The sequence below is a fragment of the Fusarium solani genome, assembly GCF_023522795.1.
Source record: "Fusarium solani strain SB1 chromosome Unknown bctg00000005, whole genome shotgun sequence".
Lineage (NCBI taxonomy): Eukaryota > Fungi > Ascomycota > Sordariomycetes > Hypocreales > Nectriaceae > Fusarium > Fusarium solani.
The window spans coordinates 3,584,252-3,604,749 of record NW_027072153.1 but is presented as its reverse complement, the minus strand read 5'-3'; the positions used below and the strand labels follow the sequence as shown (position 1 = coordinate 3,604,749).

The 20,498-nt window shown below is 34.4% G+C and overlaps 2 protein-coding genes across 2 annotated transcripts; one reads left to right on the top strand and one right to left on the bottom strand.

The window, feature by feature from the left end:
- Positions 1–537: 537 nt before the first annotated feature.
- Positions 538–3,108, top strand: MRS44_009592 (uncharacterized protein; the record flags this gene model as incomplete). Its single annotated transcript, XM_046274334.2, has 3 exons — positions 538–865; positions 1,297–1,866; positions 2,084–3,108. 3 exons carry the CDS (start codon positions 538–540, stop codon positions 3,106–3,108), a joined length of 1,923 nt encoding a protein of 640 aa, XP_046124267.2.
- An 11,306-nt stretch (positions 3,109–14,414) lies between these two features.
- Positions 14,415–19,753, bottom strand: MRS44_009591 (uncharacterized protein; the record flags this gene model as incomplete). Its single annotated transcript, XM_065621356.1, has 2 exons — positions 14,415–17,994; positions 18,051–19,753. The coding sequence occupies 2 exons, from the start codon at positions 19,751–19,753 to the stop codon at positions 14,415–14,417; spliced, it is 5,283 nt and encodes a 1,760-aa protein (XP_065477428.1).
- Between the last annotated feature and the right edge of the window lie 745 nt (positions 19,754–20,498).

Sequence of the window (20,498 nt, the reverse complement as noted above, 5' to 3'; positions counted from 1 at the left end):
ATATGTGTCACATGAAAAAAGAGGAAGTTTAATCACTAATCTCCTAGCATAACCCATTTCACTAAGAAATTAGGTTCTGGCTGCATTACCTTCATGTGCTACTCTCTAATAACGTAGATGGCCTGTAAGCCATGAATTTCTCACTGCCATGTAAGAAACTACTTCGAGTCCTGCCCCAGCATGAGAAGATTACTAATACCAACTGGATTTATAGTTGGGAAGTCCCCAGAGGCTGGCGCGGACTAAATGCTCTGGATTCTGATCCTTCCAAGGCTGGATCAGGCTCTGAAAGGTCCTGAAGTGGTGTTTCAATCAGAGCAATCCAATGGAAATCATACAAGTGAGGGACAAGAAGATCCTTCTCATGCAAGGTCGACGCCACGATTGCGGCTGAGAGCGAGGGGAAATCTTGCCAGAATGATGTCACAAGACGGTCTCCCCGCTGCAATCCAAGCTTTCTGTAACTAGTTTCTGGACAGCTCAACCTCAATCAAGCCAGTTTATGGTGGATGAAGAATCCACTAGCCTCTTGCCGAAATGCCAACCAAAACCCCTGAAGCGACATCGTTGATGGTACAGGATGAAGTTACAGAAGAACGCCAACCTCGACCCGGCACAGCGACTGGGCCATTTCGACAGCCATTCTGGCTGCCAAAAGCTGCCCTGTTCGTCTTCTTTCTCACGTTCATCGCTTGTGCCATTGCCCTCATCGTTCTGGACCGTGTCGTCAGTTCTCGAAATGGCCTACCGCTCACTATCTCAACCAGCTCATACTCGTGGACTTATGGCTTAACGGCAATCTTCATTGTTATCCTTAGTCTTTGGAGACGTGTTGATTATCACTTCAAAGCGATCCAGCCATGGCGTGAGCTGCTTGCCGAACCCTCTCCGTCTTCCAAGTCAATTCTCCTCGACTATATCATCCCATTTCAGGTGATAAGCATCACTCAAGCCCTCAGGCACCGCCATTACGCCGTGGCCTTGCGATCGCGGCGTTTTTCCTGCTCAAACTGGTTATACTTATCTCGACAACACTCTTTGTTATGAGGGAGACAAGCCTCCGCGTGACATTTAGTATCACCTACCAAGACAGCTTAAACACTACTGGCTTATGGGCGTTATATTCCCCAGCAAACAAAGTCTATCCGCGCCCGGATTTCATTCCTGCGTTCTCTAGGGGTTCTGCCGCCCCAATCTGAACGTACCTTGGCAGCTTGAACAACGTCACCAGCAACGAGACCCAGTGGCTACCACTGCATGATCAAGTGACACAAAGGTTCTCCCTATTTTCTTCAGGGGCCAATGTTACAACATTACACGCTCTTGTGGACGTGTTTTCCCTCAACATTACTTGCGAAGACGCTGTCGTTTGGGCGCCTCAATCAGCACGAGCAGGCAGTGATAAGTCGCCATCAATTCGAGAGTACAAATTCGTTTCGGAATCATGCAACAACAGCGGAATGTACCTCAATGTATGCGAGGTGTCAAAGTACGGCAACTTGCCACTACCTCCTGGCAAGCAATTTGGGCCGTGCCAGCTTGAAACGCGCGCCTACACAGTCCATCGGGTCAACTGCTCTGGCATAAATGACACACTCGATATTCATGACATGTCCCCAGAGAGTTGGGCGAAAGACGTCGAGAAGTATGACTCACGTTATGCCATTACGGCCGCCCAATTCGAGCCAACTTGGGGGGGCGACGATGACGACATCCTCATGGCGATTGACTTGATCAATTCCGGATGCATCATCTGCAAGATTGGATACGGAATCGAGACCTCCGAGGCAAAACTTGATGTGATAACGGGCTCAGTCACTCTTTCTCCTACAGGGAAGAAGATGACGACACTTCGAGATCTTCCTGGTAATGCATTTGCTGAATTGTTATGAAACACCCTTGAACGACCCGCTGATTCCCTCGTGGTCGGAGACAAAGTCCCTACTCTCAAAGTAGTATCCGATCCAACGATAGGTCCCGTGCCGGGGGCCGAGGCTGTGCTCTTTCAGTTCATGTATGCACAACTCGGGCGGCCAACCAATCTGGAGATCCTTTACGAAAGGCCAATCCTCAAGAATGCCAGCATCTGTAACTCGAGAGTTTGCCCGACAATCACTCCTTGTCCTCAAACTGCGAAGGGCGGATGCTAAGGGTATGAAGACCGAGAATCGACTGCATATGAGGCGCCTAGCAGTGTGGATTATGGCAGGTGGTTTCCATGTGTTGGCCATAATTTGCCTGCTATTACTATGGTCGACTCAGCTTGTTGCTGGAATCCCACCCATATCGGCCTCTATCCCTAGCCACGCTGCTATACTCGCAAACAGTCCGGACGCACAGGCTGCCTTGGCTGGTACCGGGCATCTCTCCGAGTGTGAGTTGAAGAAAAGACTCGCAGGGCTTCAGTTTTCTGCTGCCGCGGATCAAGATGGCCACTTGCGGCTCCGTACAGGGACCCTATCTGCGTCCTTCAGTCCTCTATCCCGCCCGCAGCGAACGACTAAGCCGAAGAGACGTTTCTGGCTTCCCCTCGCGGTCCGTCTCCCCGTTGTCGGGATCACCTTTACTGCACCGTTTGTTCTGATCGGGGTTCTTGAGCTTCTACACCGGTTTCTGAGAGACAAGGATCATCTCTTGGTAGTCGGTGCCAAGGACTCCGACGCATCATCATACATTATCCGGCTCATATCTACCTTGATGGTATTTGGTCTAGCCACAATGATCAACAATCTTGACTTCACCATCGTCCCCTTTGCCCCGTACTCGAGTCTTCGATCGGGAAGCGTCTCGGCGGAACGCAGTATTCTGTTTCACCTCCTCTCAGTGAATCCCTTCCTGGTTCTTTTCAAGGCGCTTCAGCATGGTCAACTTGGGACGGCGGCATCCAATGCTGCAACTCTCATTGCTGGCTTCTTGACCATCATCGTGTCTGGTCTTTGGGTGCCTATGGACTCTCGTGTCGTCGAACAGCCCACAACAGTCTCAGTTGACAGTTGGGATTTGGCTTGGCTGGCCGGTCCAACTAACGACGGTGGTGCGGGAGTCGGGTTGAACTTGATCCGACATGGCGTGCGGTCACACCGGTCACGATCTGGAAAGATCTTGTAGTGCCCCGGATCTCTCTCCCACTCCATGATACGTACGACGCTTATCGTGAAGTCAGTAGTACCTTTGATGTACTTGCTCTTTAACCGGTCCTCAACTGTACCGTGCTGCCGCAAGAAGCCATATCGACCCCCCCTTGGAACTATGGCGAAGAACGCCGTAAAATGGGTCAGTACGTTCCGGTACCGGGGACAATGGTCAGGGTACTTCCTCCAGAGATCGAGCCAGAATGCTGCTTCGTAACTAACAACAGCATTGGGGCCCTCCTGTTTGACAACAGTTATAAGACTGGAGACAATATCTGGGTCGGCCAGTACGTCGGCCTTTTCAATTCGGTCGCTGGCCAAGTCAGCAACGAATGCCCGTCGATCGGCATGTTTTTCGGCCTCATTAATAACACCTAGACTGCTAGGAGGAACCTAATAGCTCTATTATATAGCCAAGGGATTAACTAAGTTCTAATAATAATTACCTATGAAGGTAATCTAGCCCTCGGAGTAATTAAGAGCCTTTAGGTATAAGGTTAGCCCTAAGCTCTTAATAATAAGACTAGTAGTTCTTATACCCTAGGCTATAAACATAAAGGATTTATAATCTTAACCCTCTTTCATTTTATAAGAAATAACTTAAATTAAGGGATTTTTATATTAATTATTTATTATAATATATATAAAAAATAAATTAGCTATATAAATAAATTAATTACTTTTCTTACTTTTTTAAGATAAAAACTATAAAAAAAACTATTATAAATTATTTAATTTATTAAAATTACTTATTATATTTTTTCTTAAATATTATAATATATATAATAAGTAAGTATTATAATTATATAAGTATTATAAAAATCCCTTAACTTATATCTTTTATATATAATTAATTATTTCTTAATTACTTAATATATTATTAGTTTTTATTAAGGCTAAGATATTTCTTACCCTTTAGGCTATATAAAATAACCCTAAGTTAAGTATCTAATAAGCTATAACTATTTATAAAGTTTATTATTATTATTAATAAGTTAGGCTTATCCTTAAATCTATATATATTACTTATATTATTATTCTTATAAGAATCCCTTCTTTCCCTTTTAAGCTATAATATAGCCTTTTATATTAGGCCTAATATATTAATAATCTAAAAATTATTTAGCCTAATATTAAAAGTATATAATTACCCCTAGAGCTATTATATAAGGCCGAATTTAATAATTATATCTTATATTATTAATAAGCTAATATTACTTTATTAATTAATATTAAAATAATAACTTCTTAAGGAATTAAATTATTATAATAACTTAAAATAATTAAATTAATAATAAAATTAACTTTAAATAATTTAAGTATTTTAATTAATATATATTTAATTAATTAATTAATTTTTATTATTATTTAATTCTTAATAATTATAAAAATTATTAATTAATTAAATTTTAGAAATATTATAAAAAGAATAAAATTATATAATTTTATATATTATTTTTTTTTATTTATTTTAATCTCTTAATATTAAATACTTTAATATATTAAAATAAGCTTATAATTAAAAAATATAATAAATAATTATATATTTTATAATATATATTTTAAAAATTATATTTTTTTAATTTTTTATATAATATATAAAGCTATTATAATAAAAAAAAATATTACAAAGAGTTTTAAAAAAATTAATTTTATTTTTATTAATTTAAAAATTATAATCTTAAAGCTTAATATATAATTATAGACTTTAATATGTATTAAAAAAATAATTAATATTTTTATTTCTTAAGTCTTAAGGACCTTAAAGACTATATTTATAATTAAATCTGAATTTAAATACTTTAAAAAATATATTAAAAAATATTAAAATAATTCCTTAAAATTAATCCTTAAAGCTTTATAATTTCTTATAAAAAGTAAAACTTATTATATATAAAGTTATTTTATTAATAATTAAAATAATAAATATTTAAGAAATAAATAAAATATTATATTAATATTAAAAGGTAAAAAAAATTAAATTATAAAAAAGAATATAATAATAAAAAAATAAATAAATACGTAATTAAATAAATATTAATATATAAATAATAATAAAATTATTTAAAAATATTAATTAAGAAAAATTAATATAATTAAGTATTTAATATTATAATATTTATAATAAACTTAGATATAATATAAGGACTTATTAAGTAATAATTAATATATCTAAGAAAAAATATAATAAATAATTTTAATTAATTAAATAATTTATAATATTTTTATTTTAATTTTTATTTTTATAATTAAGATTTTTATAATACTTATATAATTATAATATTTACTTATTATATATATAAATTATTATTTAATAAGTCTTAAAATTATAATTAAATATATTATTATTTTATTACTTTATATTATTTAAAATAAGAATTAAAGTATTTTAATTAATATCTTAGTAATTTTAATATTAAAGGGTTTATACTTAAAGCCTAAGGTTTTAATTAGCTTAAATTAATAAGGTTTATTTATATAATTATTAATAGCTTTAATAATATATTAAAACTAGCTTTATTTATAATAAATAGCTTATATCTTAACTAGCTAAAATAATTAAAGTTTAACCCCTTTATATAATAGCTCCCCTTTAATATTAACCTTTTAATTATTTTTATAATTCTTAATTACTTAAAGAGATTAAAATTACTTTTATTATCCTTATAAAAAGAGGTTTAATTATAACTAATAATAATTATAACTAATTAATTAACTAATTTATAATTAATTAATTAAGAATATATTAATAAGATTATAATAGCTTTCTATAAAGACCTTTAATTAATAGATTAAAGTAATATAACTAATACTTATTAATATAACTTCTTATATAACTAAGATAACCTTATTAAAGAGGTTTATAAGCTTTATAGAGATATAAAAAATACTTATAATAAGCTATAAGAAATAATATTATATAAAGCTATTTAAAGTATTATAATAAGTATATAACTTATTAAATAAAAGGTTTAAATTAAACTTATAGTCTTTAGCTATAACTTTTTTTTTTACTTAGCCTTTTTTTACTTAATTATAATATAAATAATTAATTTAATTTTATTAAAAAAAAGCTTTTTTTATTAAAAACTCTTAAAAAGAAACTAAAAAAATATAAGTATTTTACTTAGAAAGAAATTAATTTCCTTAATAGCTTAAGAGATAATAATAATATATACTTATATAAAGCATAGCTTATAACTCTTATTATTAATATTAATACCTTTTATAATATTAAATAAGAAAATTAAAAAAGTCTTATAACTAACTAGGATTTAGTTATATAGCTATAGGCATAATTATATTAAGAAATAAAAGTTATTAATATTATAGGTTTTAAAGGGATTAGTTCTTAGAGTTAGTATTAAAGTTTTATTAAACCTAAAAAGTATTAGTACTAAGGCTTAGTATTAAATTAAAACTTAGCGGTAAGTAAAAGTCTATAAGTTTAATTAATTAAACTTATATAATTAAATATATAATATATATATCTTATCTTATATAAATATATAAATAATAATAATTTTAATAATAATTTTAATAATAATTTTAATAATAATTTTAATAATAATTTAATTTATTATAAATATTATAATATTAAATATTTAATTATATTATTTTTTTTAAATTAATATATATAATAAATAAGTATTATAATTATATATATATTATAAAAATCTTAACCTTTTTATTAAAGATTATAATAAAAATATTATAAATTATTTAATTAATTTAAATTACTTATTATATTTTTCCTTAAATATTTTAATTATTACTTAATAAGTCTTTATATTATACTTAATATATATAATAAGTATATAATATATCTAAGTATATAATATATTTTTCCCTTTTATACTTAACCTTTTACTTAATTAATTAATTCTATAATTATTAATTATATTAGACCTAAATATAGAGGCTAGAACCCTTCTTACCTCTTAGGCTATTTAAAATAACTTAAAGCTAAGTATCTAATATATTATAAAGATCTAGAAAGTCCTTAAGCTAAGGCTATATTATTATAGATAAGGTATTTAATTATAATATAATTAGATCTTAAAGTTATATTAATTATTTAATCTAGAAAAATAAATCTTAATTTAGTATATTTTTAACTTAGATTTATAAAGATTTCTCTTATAATAATATTTTATTAAAGATATAATTAATTAATTACTTATTAATTATAATATATTACTTATTAATTATAATATATTACTTATTATTAAGTATTAAGCTTATAACTTTATTATATAATATTAAGAGCTTAAAATATATTTTTTTATAAATATAATTATTAAAAAGCTAAATATAAAGATTTAATTATTATTTATAATTAATTTAATTTTATAATAAATATAATTATAAAGTATAATATTTAATTAAATAATATTTAAAACTTTAATAAAATTAGCTTTATAATAAATATAATTTAAAATAAAATAATTATTATAAATATAAATAAATATAAAAAGCTAAAATTAATATAACTTAAAAACTAAGAATAAATTATAATTATTTAAGTAATTAATATAAAAAGCTAAGTAATTTAATTATTTATTATTAATATAAATTAATATTACTTTATTAATTAATATTAAGAAAATAACCTCTTAAGTAATTAAGTTATTATAATAAATTAAAATAATTAAATTAATAATAATATTAATTTTAAGTAATTAAAATATTTTAATTAATATATAAGTAATTAATTAATTAATTTTTATTATTTTTTAATTTTTAATAATTATAAAAATTATTATTTTATTAATTTTAAGAAATATTATTAAAAAAAAATTATTATATTTTATATATTATTTTATTTATTTTATTTATTTTAGCTTCTTAATATTAAATACTTTAATTTATTTAAATAAGCTTATAATAAAGAAATAAAATATTTAATTAAATACTTTATAACTTATATTTCTAAGATTAAGTTTTTTTAGCTTTTTATATTATATATTAAATTATTATAATAAAAAGAAATATTAAATTAGCTTTTAAAAAAGCTAAGTTTATTTCTCTTAACTTAAAAAATATAATCTTAAAGCTTAATATATAGCTATAAACTTTAATACTTATTAAGGAGGTAATTAGCCTTATAACCCCTTAGGTCTTAAAGACCTTAAAGATTATATTTAAAGCTAAATCTTAGTTTAAATATCTTAAAAAATAAATTAAGAGGTATTATAATAGCTTTTTAGAATTAATTATTATAGCTATAAAATTTCTTAAAAAAGAAATAAAAATAATTATATATAAGGTTATCTTATTAATTATTAAAAATTAAGATTTTTAATAAATAAATAAGATATTAAATTAATACTAAAGGGTTAAAAAAGTTAAATTATAAAAAAGAGAGGTAATAATAATAAATTAAGTAAGGTAAATAATTAATTAAATAGATATTAAGATATAAGTAATTATAGAATTATTAAGAAATAATAATTAAGAAAAGTAAATTAGATTAACGTACATAATAAGCGAGTGCACCGGACAAGTGAGTGCACCAGCATACTGTATAACCTAAAATCACAAAATCCTAAGTCTCTAAAAATAGCTATAAAATAGCTATGAAGTTAAACAGAGTATTTCTATAAATATAACTCTATATAATATCTAAAAATGATTTTTTAATATTTTTAAAAAAATCCGTTTATAAAGAAATAGCGATATATACAGTGCGAATAAGATTTTTCTAAACTAGCTTACTAAGGGATTTTTAAAAAAAACTATAAAAAATACTAAATACTTTTCTCATATTATATAATTAAACTTTAAAATTATAGCTTTCTAAGATTTTTCTTGAATTTTAGAGAATTTTTTAAAGAGATTAAAAATTAAAGTGTAAATCCTAAGAACTTCCAAAGTGGTGCACTCACTTGTCCGGTGCACTCGCTTATCATGTACGTTAAGTATTTAGTAATATAATATATATAATAAGCCTAGGTATAATATAAAAATATATTAAGTAATAATTAAGATATTTAAGGAAAAATATAATAAGTAATATTAATTAATTAATTAATTTATTATATTTTTATTATAATTTAAATCCTTTAAGGTAATAAAAAATATATTATATATTTAGATATATTATATACTTATTATATATATTAGGCTTATTATATATATTATAATATTAAATACTTAATTTTATTTCCCTCTTTTAATTATTATTTCTTAATAATTTAGCTATTATTTATATATTTATTTTTATTTAATTAATTAATTATTTTTTTTAATTATTATTACTTTTATTTTTTATAATTTAATCTTTTTTACTTTTTAATATTAACTTAATATATTATTTACTTATTAAAAATCTTAGATCTTTGCCCTTATAAGAATTATTTTATATATAATTACCTTTATTCTTTTTATAAAAGACTTTAATACTTTAAGAATTAATTCTAAAGAGTTATTTTAATATATTTTAATTTATTTTTTAAGGTATTTAAACTAAGATTAAGCCTTAAATATAATCTTTAAGGTCTTTAAAGCCTAAAAGATTAATAATTTAATTACCTCTTTAATTAATATTAATATCTATAGCTAAATATTAAGCTTTAAGATTATAATTTCTAAGTTAAAAGAAATAATATTAATTCTTTTAAAAGCCTTCTTAATATTCTTTTTATTATAATAGCCTTATATATTATATAAAAGGCTAAAAAAAACTTAGTCTTTAAAATATATATTATAAAGTATTTAATTAATTATTTTATTTCTTAATTATAAACTTATTTTAATATATTAAAATATTTAATATTAAGGGGCTAAAATAAATAAAAGAAATAAAGTAATATATAAAGCTAAATAATTTTCTTTTTTTTTATAATATCTCTTAAATTTAATACAATAATAACTTTTATAGCTATTAAGGATTAAGAGATAATAAGAATTAATTAATTAATTAATTATATATTAAATAAAGTATTTAAGTTACTTAAAATTAATTTTATTCTTAATTTAGCTATTTTAAGTTATTATAATAACTTAATTACTTAAAGAATTACTTTTTTAATATTAATTAATAAAGTAATATTAACTTATATTAATAATAAATAATTAAATTATTTAGCCTTATATATTAATTACTTAAATAATTATTTATTCTTAGTTTTTAAGCTATATTAATTTTAGCTTTAAATACCTTTTTATACTTATAATAATTATTTTATTTATAATTATATTTATAAAAAAGCTAATTTTATTAAAGTTATAAATATTATTTAATTAGATATTATACTTTATAATTATATTTATTATAAATTAAAATTAATTATAAATAATAATTAAATCTTTATATTTAGCTTTTAAGTAATTATATTTATAAAAGAAATATATCTTAAGGTTTAAGTATTACTTAATAAAGTTATAAACTTAATATATATTAATTAGTAATATATCGCGGTTAATAAGTAATTAATTAGTTATTTTTTTTATATTATATAGCTATAAAGGAAATCCTTATAAATCTAGGTTAAAAATAAAATAAATAAGGATTTATTTCTCTAAATTAAATAGCTAATATAATTTCTAGATAATATTATATTAAGATTAAATATTATATTATTAATAATATAAGGTATAATAATAAACCTTATAAATAGTTATAGCTTATTAGATACTTAACTTAGGGTTTTTTTATATAGCCTAAAGGGTAAGAAATATCTTAGTCTTATTAAAAGTATATAATATATTAGGTAATTAAGAAATAATTAATTAAATAAAAAAGATATAAGTTAAGGGATTTTTATAATATTTATATAACTATAATACTTCGTTATTATATATATTATTTTCTTTTAATATTTCTATTAATATTTATATATTTATATTTATTTAATTAATTATTTATTTATTTTTAATTATTATTATTTTTTTTTCTTATTATTTAAATTTTTTTTAATATTTATTTAATATTTATTTAATATTTTATTTACTTTTTAAAGGTTTTTAATCTTAGCTCTTAATAATATAATTTTATATATTTTTTCTTATTATTTTTATAAAAAACTTTATAACCTTTATAATTAACTTTAAAAAGTTAATATAATACCCTTTAATTTATTTTTTTAAGATATTTAAATTAAGATTTAGCCTTAAATATAATCTTTAAAGTCCTTAAAACTTAAAAAATAAAAGGTTTAGTTTTTTTAATAAATATTAATATATATAACTATATATTAAGCTTTAAGATTATATACCTTTTTACTAATACCTAAGAGTTTTTTAAGAGATTATATATATACTTATAATATATTAAAGACTTAACCTTAAGTTATTTTAAAGAGCGTAAAAAATAAAAAATATTCTTACTTAATAATTATTTTATAATATATTAAGTAATTAATTTATTAAATAATATTAATAAAAGTTAAGGGATTTTTAAGATACTTATTTATCTAACATACTTATTATATATATATATTATACTTAAAGGTATTAAGTATAACTAAGTTATATTTATAGCTAAAGTAGCTAGTATATAATAAAGTATAATAAGTATATTTTATATATTAAGGACATAGAGGCTAGAATATAATACATTATAGACTATAGGCTATGATCTAGGTATAAGCCTTCCCTAGATTATAACTAAATTATAACTAACCCAGGTACGCCCGCCCTAATATAAAGACTTAAAGAGATTTTAAATTATATATAAAGTATAATATATTATATCAGACGCATAATCTTATTAAGATAGTATATTAGTTTTTTTTCTTAGGGTTACTATATTTTAAAGCCATAGGAGAAATATACAAATCAATTAGCGGTAATAAAGCATCCTCTTTAGTTACTACTAAACAGAGACTATGAATTGCCAAAATAGGCATTATTCTGCGCTCATACATTAGTGAGCTAGGATTCCAATCCTTGAGACTAAGCTTTAGCCACTAATATGCTCAAACGTGAGCCGTGGATGAGCTGATCCTCTGCCATTGACCTATGAGAGCCTTGGATCGAACTACCGCCTTCTAGGGCTGAAAGTCGGTCACTCCGTGTCAGCATGTGTAAGGAACAGGCCGCGTGGTTCGCTTATGGTACAAATAGGGAAATGCCACCATCTCAGGCCAGGCACGGATTGCAACTCGCCCACCAAAACCTCACGCAATGCCTGGAGTCCCGCGTAGCCGAGGCTGCAACAATTGCCGAAAGATCAAAAAAAGAGTAAGTGATATTAGACACACTACCTCGTCCGCAAAAACTAACTCGTACCTGAGTGCGATCAAGCGAAGCCAGCCTGCGGCAGATGCACTCGCCTTAAGCTTACTTGCACGGGAAGTGGGATTCAGCGTTGGACCTTTATACAGCAGAGTTTCGACCGTCACGGGCAGCATCTCACGGTCAGTCCAAGAGCAAGTCCCAGTAATCACACCACGAGAACCGCTTCACATCTCGTTTCTATTCTCGAAATTCAAGATGTCAGATACAACTTGCGGCACTTTGGTGGCCCGTATTGTATCGAGCTCCTTCGCCTTTTGGGCACCAATACGGCGCTGGACGCATCCATCTCTGCCCTGATCGTTTCATACCGTGCGACTCAGTGTAATCAGCCTCGAGTGGAAGCTCTCACTCGGTATGGGGCTGCAATGAAAGTCTTGAGGACATCCTTAAACGATGCCAATCAGTCCATACTTCAAAAGATGTTTACCGTTATCAATATCGCTCTCTGTCAGGTAGGTAAAAGGGATTCAACTTTGTGGTGCATGGCTGATTAGAATTCTGGCTTGTAGCAATGGATTAACCTGACACGGCAAGAGACCTCAACTCATCGCGAAATGCTGGCACACCTTCTCCAGGCTGCGGTGGTTACTAAGACACTAGGAGAGATTAGGCCAGAGTTCATAAACGGACTCTGCCAAATTATTGTAAGCAATTCTTGAAAGGAAGTTGGTGAGGGACAGGCTGACTGACTTTTCAAACTTCAGACATGGGAGAGCATGGTCAACCCCAGGGTCAAGCTGGGCCCCTGGTTCTGGGAAGCTCTGCGTGCATGCAACCGCCTCCGCCCGCATGTATGCCGGCAAGAGGACCTGCCGAGTAGCGAAGTAGGAGTTCATGCTACCGCATCGCTATACCTCCGTCAACCAGAACAACACCTAGATCAACTGAAAGATATCTATAGCCTCATCCAGAAGGACAAGCCCAAGATACGCCGAATCATTGAACGGTGGACTAAATGTGACGGTCAAGGTTCCCAACGTAGTAAACCGTAACCTGCTTGGGTTTATGTTGGCAGTTGCAACGGGGCGTGGCGTACTGAGTATAGGGTGGCGAATCACGTCTGATAATGTCAAGAAGTATTCTTGAGTAATCAAGTTGTATTGAAAGCTAGAGAACTAGATTGACAGGAAATGTGCGAATGAGGGACTCTATATACTACATCTCTTTGTACGGGAGCGACATTGAAAAGTCGCTCCTTCTTCGAGGGAGCGACATCAGAAAGTCGCTCCTGGGTGTTGGAGCGAAACGGGTGGTCGCTCCTTTTGTGATTGGTTGCTTTCCTGGGGGTCACGTGCAAGGGCAGTGGCGAGTTCTCGTGTGACGGGGGTTGTAACACGATGTCCCCTCTCCCATGGTCTTGTCCTCAAGGCCTGTTATTCGGTTTTGTTTCCCTTGTTGGTTGGTGCCTCGTCCTTTTATCTTCCCTCCTTTCCGTGATTATAACAGGATGACAGATAGTACCTCGAAACGTCGTAGCAGACAGCGCACCGCTGTTTCCGATCGCAAGGAAAGTGAAAACTCGGCGCTTTGCGCTTTTATTGATTTGAACGGGGTTTCTGCTGATATGCCTTGCACTCGTTGCTTCCGCGCGAAAATCCCTTGTCTGATGACGGAAGACGATTCCCATCGTTGCAAAGAATGCATTCGTCAACGGAAAGCATGTGACGGGGTCTTGGTGGCGAGTTCCTGTCAGCCTTCGCGCCGTTTTGCGTCTTCTGATGCTCAATTGTTTCTTAGTGACGCGGCTGCTGGAACAGCAGAAAAAGCTAGAGGCAGACGAGGAGGCGGCCGGGAATGCGTTGATCGGTCTTCAAGCTCAGTTGTCTGTGTTGCAGACGCAAGTATCTGAGGCGGTGAGCCGGTTGGCTCGGATTCGGCGTATGCGGAATAAGGTGAAGGAGCGTAGCTCCGAATTGTTCCGTCGCGGGATGCAGGAGGCGGAAGATTTAGATGAATTGGAGCGTCTTGAGACGGAGGAGCGTCAGGGTGCTGAGGCGGGTTCCCTGGATGCTGCTCAGCTTCCACCGGATGTGTTGGATACTATCGATTGGAATTCTTTGGGCTTTTCCGCTGGTTTCGACGCGGTGGTTGGTGAAAGTTCTTCAGCAAACGTTGGGCATTGATGAGGTGTTTGGCTGGCTCCCAGGTGTTTTCGGCGTCGGTGTACCCTTTCCACTTGATCAGGTATTCCAATCGATTTCCCTTTTCCTCGTTTTTTCGTGCATTGAGGATTTTTTCTGGCTCGTATTCTCGTTCGTCTTCAACTTCCATGTCGTCGTCGTAGCCTGTATCGACCTTGATTGTTCCTTCTGCTGATTCAAGTAATGAAATGTTAAAGACTGGATGGAGCTTGACCTTCGGTGGCAAGTCCAATTTGTAGGTGTTGTCTGAGAGCTTCTTGAGAATTTTGAATGGTCCGAGGTATTTGAAGTCGAGTTTTTTGCTTGGGCGCTTTGTTTCGATGTTTTTTGTGGATAGGTAGACCATGTCTCCCTCCGAAAAAGTCGGTCCTTCCGATCTTTTCTGGTCGTAGTAGCGCTTCATCCGTTCTCGCACGAACTCGAGTTCTGCCCTCAGTTCCGCGTGTAGTTCTCTCAATTTGTCCGCTTCGACGATTGCTTTGACGTTTTGGATTCCATTGTATGAGTCTTTATACGGGTCCGGTGTGTAACCAAATAATGCGTAAGCTGGTGTGGTCTTGGTGCTTTCTTGCAGCGAGGTGTTGTAAGCGAACTGAGCCATAGGCAGCAGTTTCGCCCAATTGTTCTGCTCGTAGTTGATGTAACATCGTAGGTATGTCTCCACAATCTGGTTGACTCGTTCCGTCTGTCCGTCTACCTGGGGTCGGTAGGCCGTTGACATTCGTGGGTGCAGTCCTAGTTGAGCCATGAGGCCTTTCCAGAACTTAGAATCCAATGTTGATCCTCTGTCAGAGATGATTTCGTCAGGCATTCCGTGTATGCTAACGATATTTCGCATGAATATGTAGGCAAGTTGTTCGGAATCCGTCTGTTCGTTGAATGGTAGAAAATAGGAAAACTTCGTTAATCGGTCAACGATTACGAGTATGCTGTCGTAGTGTACTCCTGTAGCGGGGTCTTCTGATATCGGTAATTTGGTAATGAAATCCATAGTGATCGACTGCCAAGGTCGCTCTGCGACTTCCAATGGCTTGAGCTTGCCGTAAGGTTTGTGTCGTCGTGCTTTGGTGCGTGCACACAAGTCACATCGTTGTAGTACCGTTCTTACCACGTTTTTCATTTTCGGGAATTCATAGGTTCGTTGGAGTCGTTCCATCATCTTGGCTACTCCGGGATGTCCGTGCAATCTGTGTTCATGGATGTGTTTGACCAGAGCTTCTTGAAGGTGCGTTGGTACTTGCATTTTCCCCGTTTTGTCTTCTTCTGGGATGTCCTGGTTGTGTTCGTAGATCCCATGGAATAGTTCTCCTTCCGTGATCTTGTCGATGAAGGCGATTCTTCGAGTTTCCATGAGTTTTGCCTGCTGGATGTAGGTTACTTGTCGTTGTTCATAGTGACCTTCTGGTGTCTGATGCAAGATTTGATCTTGCACAATAACTTGTTCTGTCTTGAAATCACTTCGTCGGCTGATAGCATCAGCTCGTCCGTTCTCTGATCCTTTCCTGTGGATGATGACATAGTCGAATTCAGAGAGGTATTCAGCGTATCTGAGTTGTCTTCCGCTGAGTTTTTGTGTCGTTGCAAAATGGGATATATTCTTGTGGTCTGTGTAGACCTTGACCTTGTACTGACTTCCTAGGAGGTAATGTCGAAATTCTTTGAAAGCATTGACAATTGCAAGAAATTCTTTGTCGTAGATAGGGTAGTTGAGCTCGGCTCCATGTAGTTTTCGTGAATAGAAGGCTATTGGATGTAGCTTGCCGTTCTCATCTCGTTGTCCAACTTGGGCCCCTAATGCATAGTCTGAAGCATCAGTTTCTAGTTCGACTTCTTTGGTGGGGTCGAATGTGGCTAGAACAGGTTCTTTCAGGATTGCGTCCTTGAGTGCTTGGAACGCTTCTTCTGCCTTTGGGGTCCAGATGAATCTTGTCTCCTTCTTTGTGAGTTCAGTCAATGGTATTGCGATTTTCCCAAAGTTGCGTATAAACCTTCGGTAGTAGTTTGCGAATCCTATGAAGGATTGCACTTCCTTGAGGTTCTTCGGCCGTGGCCAATCTCTGACGGCCGCTATCTTCTTGGGGTCCATTCGGATTTCGTTCGGGCTGATGATGTGTCCCAAGAATTCTACTTCGTGCGTGTGGAATGTGCTTTTCTCGGGTTCGACGAGTAGGTTTGCGTCTTGGAGTGCCTTGAGCACTTTATGGACGTGTTCCGTGTGTTCTTCTTCTGTTTCCGAAAAGATTAGGATGTCGTCCAGATAGCATACCACAAAGTCGTCGAGATGTTCCCTCAGCACGTGGTTGATCATTCGTTGAAATGCCGCTGGTGCGTTCGTCAAGCCAAAGGGCATGACTGCGTATTCGAACAGTCCGAATTTCGTTCGAAATGCTGTTTTCCATTCATCTCCTTCCTTGATACGGATAAGGTTGTAAGCTCCCTTGAGATCTAGAGCTGTAAACCATTTCTTGTTGTGTAGTCTGTCTCGTAGTTCCGTGACTAGAGGCAACGGCGTTCGATCCTTGAGGGTGATGTCGTTGAGTTGCCGATAGTCGATAACGAGTCTGAGTTTTCCATTCTTCTTGGGTACAAACATGACTGGGTATCCTGCCGAGGACTTGGAGATTCGGATGTATCCCTTTCTCAGCATGTCTTGGAGGTATTCCTTCAGCGTTCGTAGTTCCACTTCGTTGAGGTTGTAGATGGGGTAGAACTTTGGTTTTGTTCCAACCTTTAGCTCTATTTCGAGGTCCCATTCGCTGTGTTCTGGTAGTCCGGTTTCCAGTTCTTCTTCGAACAGCTTCCGATAGATTCGGTACTGCAAGGGTATGTGCTTGAGCCTTTCTTGTTTGTCGGTTGGTGTGTGTCCTTCTTCGAAAGCTTTCTTCTGAAGCTCGAGGACTTTATCCATTTGCTTGAGTTTGCGTTTGACGAAAGCAATGGTTCTTCTAGTGCGGTTTGCTTCCTTTCTCGCACTGATATGTCGTGTCCCTTTGGGTGGTGAGGAGGTTCTTTCCTCATGCCATTCTTCTCCGTCGTCGTCGGTAGAAGGTTGAGATCTCAATTCATCGTTTGACTCGTCGTCATCGTTGGAGAGTGCGTCGTCCCACTGTCGCACCTGGCCAGTTCTCCAATCGATCCATGGGTTGTACTTGTGCAGCCATTTGTAACCTAGGACCAAATCGTGGCTCATGGCAATCACATCAAACGTGATTCCTTGATTTCTTTCATCGATTTGGACTTTGAGGTGATCAATCTCTCGGTCTACTCGTCCTCCATTCGAGGTAAACGGTTGTCCTTCCAGGTTCTCGGCCCTATACGGTTTCTTCTTGTACTTCCATCTGAGTCCAAGTTCGTTGACCACTTCGGGGTCCATGTAGTTCTCTTCTGCACCGCTGTCTACCAAAGCGTTATACTCCCTTCCGCGTATTCGTACTGAGAGGTTGAATGACTTCTGTCGTCGTCCGGGTTTTTCTGCACTTCTGAGTGCCTTTGTAGGGAGTTCTCCCCTGATTCCGCCCCCCTGCGGCCCTCCTACAGGTGGCGTTCGTCGTTTGGGTTCCCGAGTGTTGCATTGTCTCTCGATAGTCGTCGTCGTTCCTGTCGAGACTTCCTGCTCTCTCCTTGAAGGGTTCGTTCCATCAAGAATCGGAATTCTTTACTTGTGACTCCTTCCGTGTCCGACAGATATTCTGAATCTTGTTCGGACTGTCCCTTGGAGTCGTTTTCGGGGTATCCTTGTTCGCATTCCTGGCTCCTCCACGGTAGTCGTTGCTCGTAGAGATCAGGGTCGTTTTCTTCGTCACTAGTTTCAAGATATTTTTCCACTGGAGTCTTTCGTGCCATGGCTACCGTACGCGTTCGTGAAGAACCGAGTTCCTTGGTAGGTTTCGGGAAGATAGCATTGACTACTTTTTCGTCCAAGTGGTCGATGCATTTGTCGTCATAGCAATGTATCCACCCGAGACTCTTGTGGTTAGGCTTGGTCGTTCTGATTGCTCGAGGTTCCTCTTCGTTGTCCTGGTTCTGGACTATGTTAACCTGTTTCTTACCTTGATTCCTTGGCTTCTTCGACCGTTCGCAGTTAGACGAATAATGCCCATACTCGTCGCAATTGTAGCATTTGATCTTGCTGATGTCTCTCGGTTTCCTCTCTCTACCTTTCTGAACGTTCCCCATGTTCATGGGTCCTGGTTCGGTGCCGTGAGAGGTGTCAGGCTGTCTCTTTTGTCCCTGGTTGGACTGGTTCTTAGCCTTGTCTTGAAGGTGGTTGTAGTTCCCCTTCTTCTCCTGGCGTCTTGCGAAGTTTCGATTGTCGATCTTGACTGCCGTTTCCATGTAGTTATCCAATGTCATCATAGCCTTGTCGATCTTGCAGAGTTCGTCCTTAACATCTTCCTTGAGACCCCGATAGAACCTATCCTTGAAGTATGTCTCATCCCAAGGTATCCTGGAGGCTATCTGAAGGAAGTTGGCGACATATTCAGATGCAGCCTTTGTTTGCTTCAGTCTCATCAGTCGATCAGTGGCCGCCTGTACTTCATCCACTTCCCCGAAGACTTTCTTCATCCTATCTTCGAAAGTGTCGTAGTCTCGAAAGATTTTCATGGTCACATCATTCGGGCTTCCTCGGACGTAATCACTCAGGAATGGTTCGAACCATCCTAGCGCGCTTCCGGTGAGGCAGCTTCCAGCGAATTTGACACGGTTTTCGTGCTTGAAGAATTGCGTGGGATAGTAGTGAAAATAGGTGCGTAGCTCCGTCAGGAATGTTTTGAGCTTCTTCTGGTCTCCGTCAAACTTGGTTGGTTTGTGAGGCTTGATGATTTCTCCGAGATCTTTCCCTCCATTGGCCTGGTTGGCAAGACTTTCGATGGTGTTGATTTGTTCGTTCCTGTGTCGGTTCCGTTCTTCATAGGTTCCGACGAGCTTGTCGACCTGTTCCTGCAGGCTCTTGTTATTGTTCCGGAGCCTTTCGGTTTCTTCCGCCTGCTGTGCCTTGCTAAGCTCGAAGTGGGCGAGGTTTCTTTCTTCGATCTCCTTCATTCTTTCAATGGCTCCGTGCTGACTTTCGACCACCGTCATGAGGCTCTTGACACGCTCATGTAAGACTCGGATTCTTTTGTCATCGTCTTCATCTGAATCGGACATTCGGACAATGTCTTCTTCATGATCCTTCGGTGGGGAGTCCTGAGGCTGCATTCCCTTGGAGGATTCTCCGGTAGTACCTTTGACAGGCATGTTGTCGAAACTTCGTTATTGCTCAGCGTGACGCGGCGTGCAACTGAACAAGAGCTTTCAACGTGTGACGGTCAAGGTTCCCAACGTAGTAAACCGTAACCTGCTTGGGTTTATGTTGGCAGTTGCAACGGGGCGTGGCGTACTGAGTATAGGGTGGCGAATCACGTCTGATAATGTCAAGAAGTATTCTTGAGTAATCAAGTTGTATTGAAAGCTAGAGAACTAGATTGACAGGAAATGTGCGAATGAGGGACTCTATATACTACATCTCTTTGTACGGGAGCGACATTGAAAAGTCGCTCCTTCTTCGAGGGAGCGACATCAGAAAGTCGCTCCTGGGTGTTGGAGCGAAACGGGTGGTCGCTCCTTTTGTGATTGGTTGCTTTCCTGGGGGTCACGTGCAAGGGCAGTGGCGAGTTCTCGTGTGACGGGGGTTGTAACACTAAAGCGACCGATATAGACACGATGCTCCGCGTTTCCAGCCAGTTCGGTTACCGGTTTGGTTATGGGCTACTACTGTCTCTTGGGCCAAGGATCAACCGCTGTCTCCGCAGATTCGACAAAGACCCGACCTTGGTTATAGAATCGTACGAGCTCTGTGACCAGGCAATAGCCATAGGGAGACAATGCCTTAGAGTCCGACCTTTTGGGGCTGGCTTTGTCCCTACCTACCTGAAGAGTGTCTGGGCGTCAACTCCAGATGACTATCAATACCCTGAGCTACAAAAATTGATGGAAGAGTTTG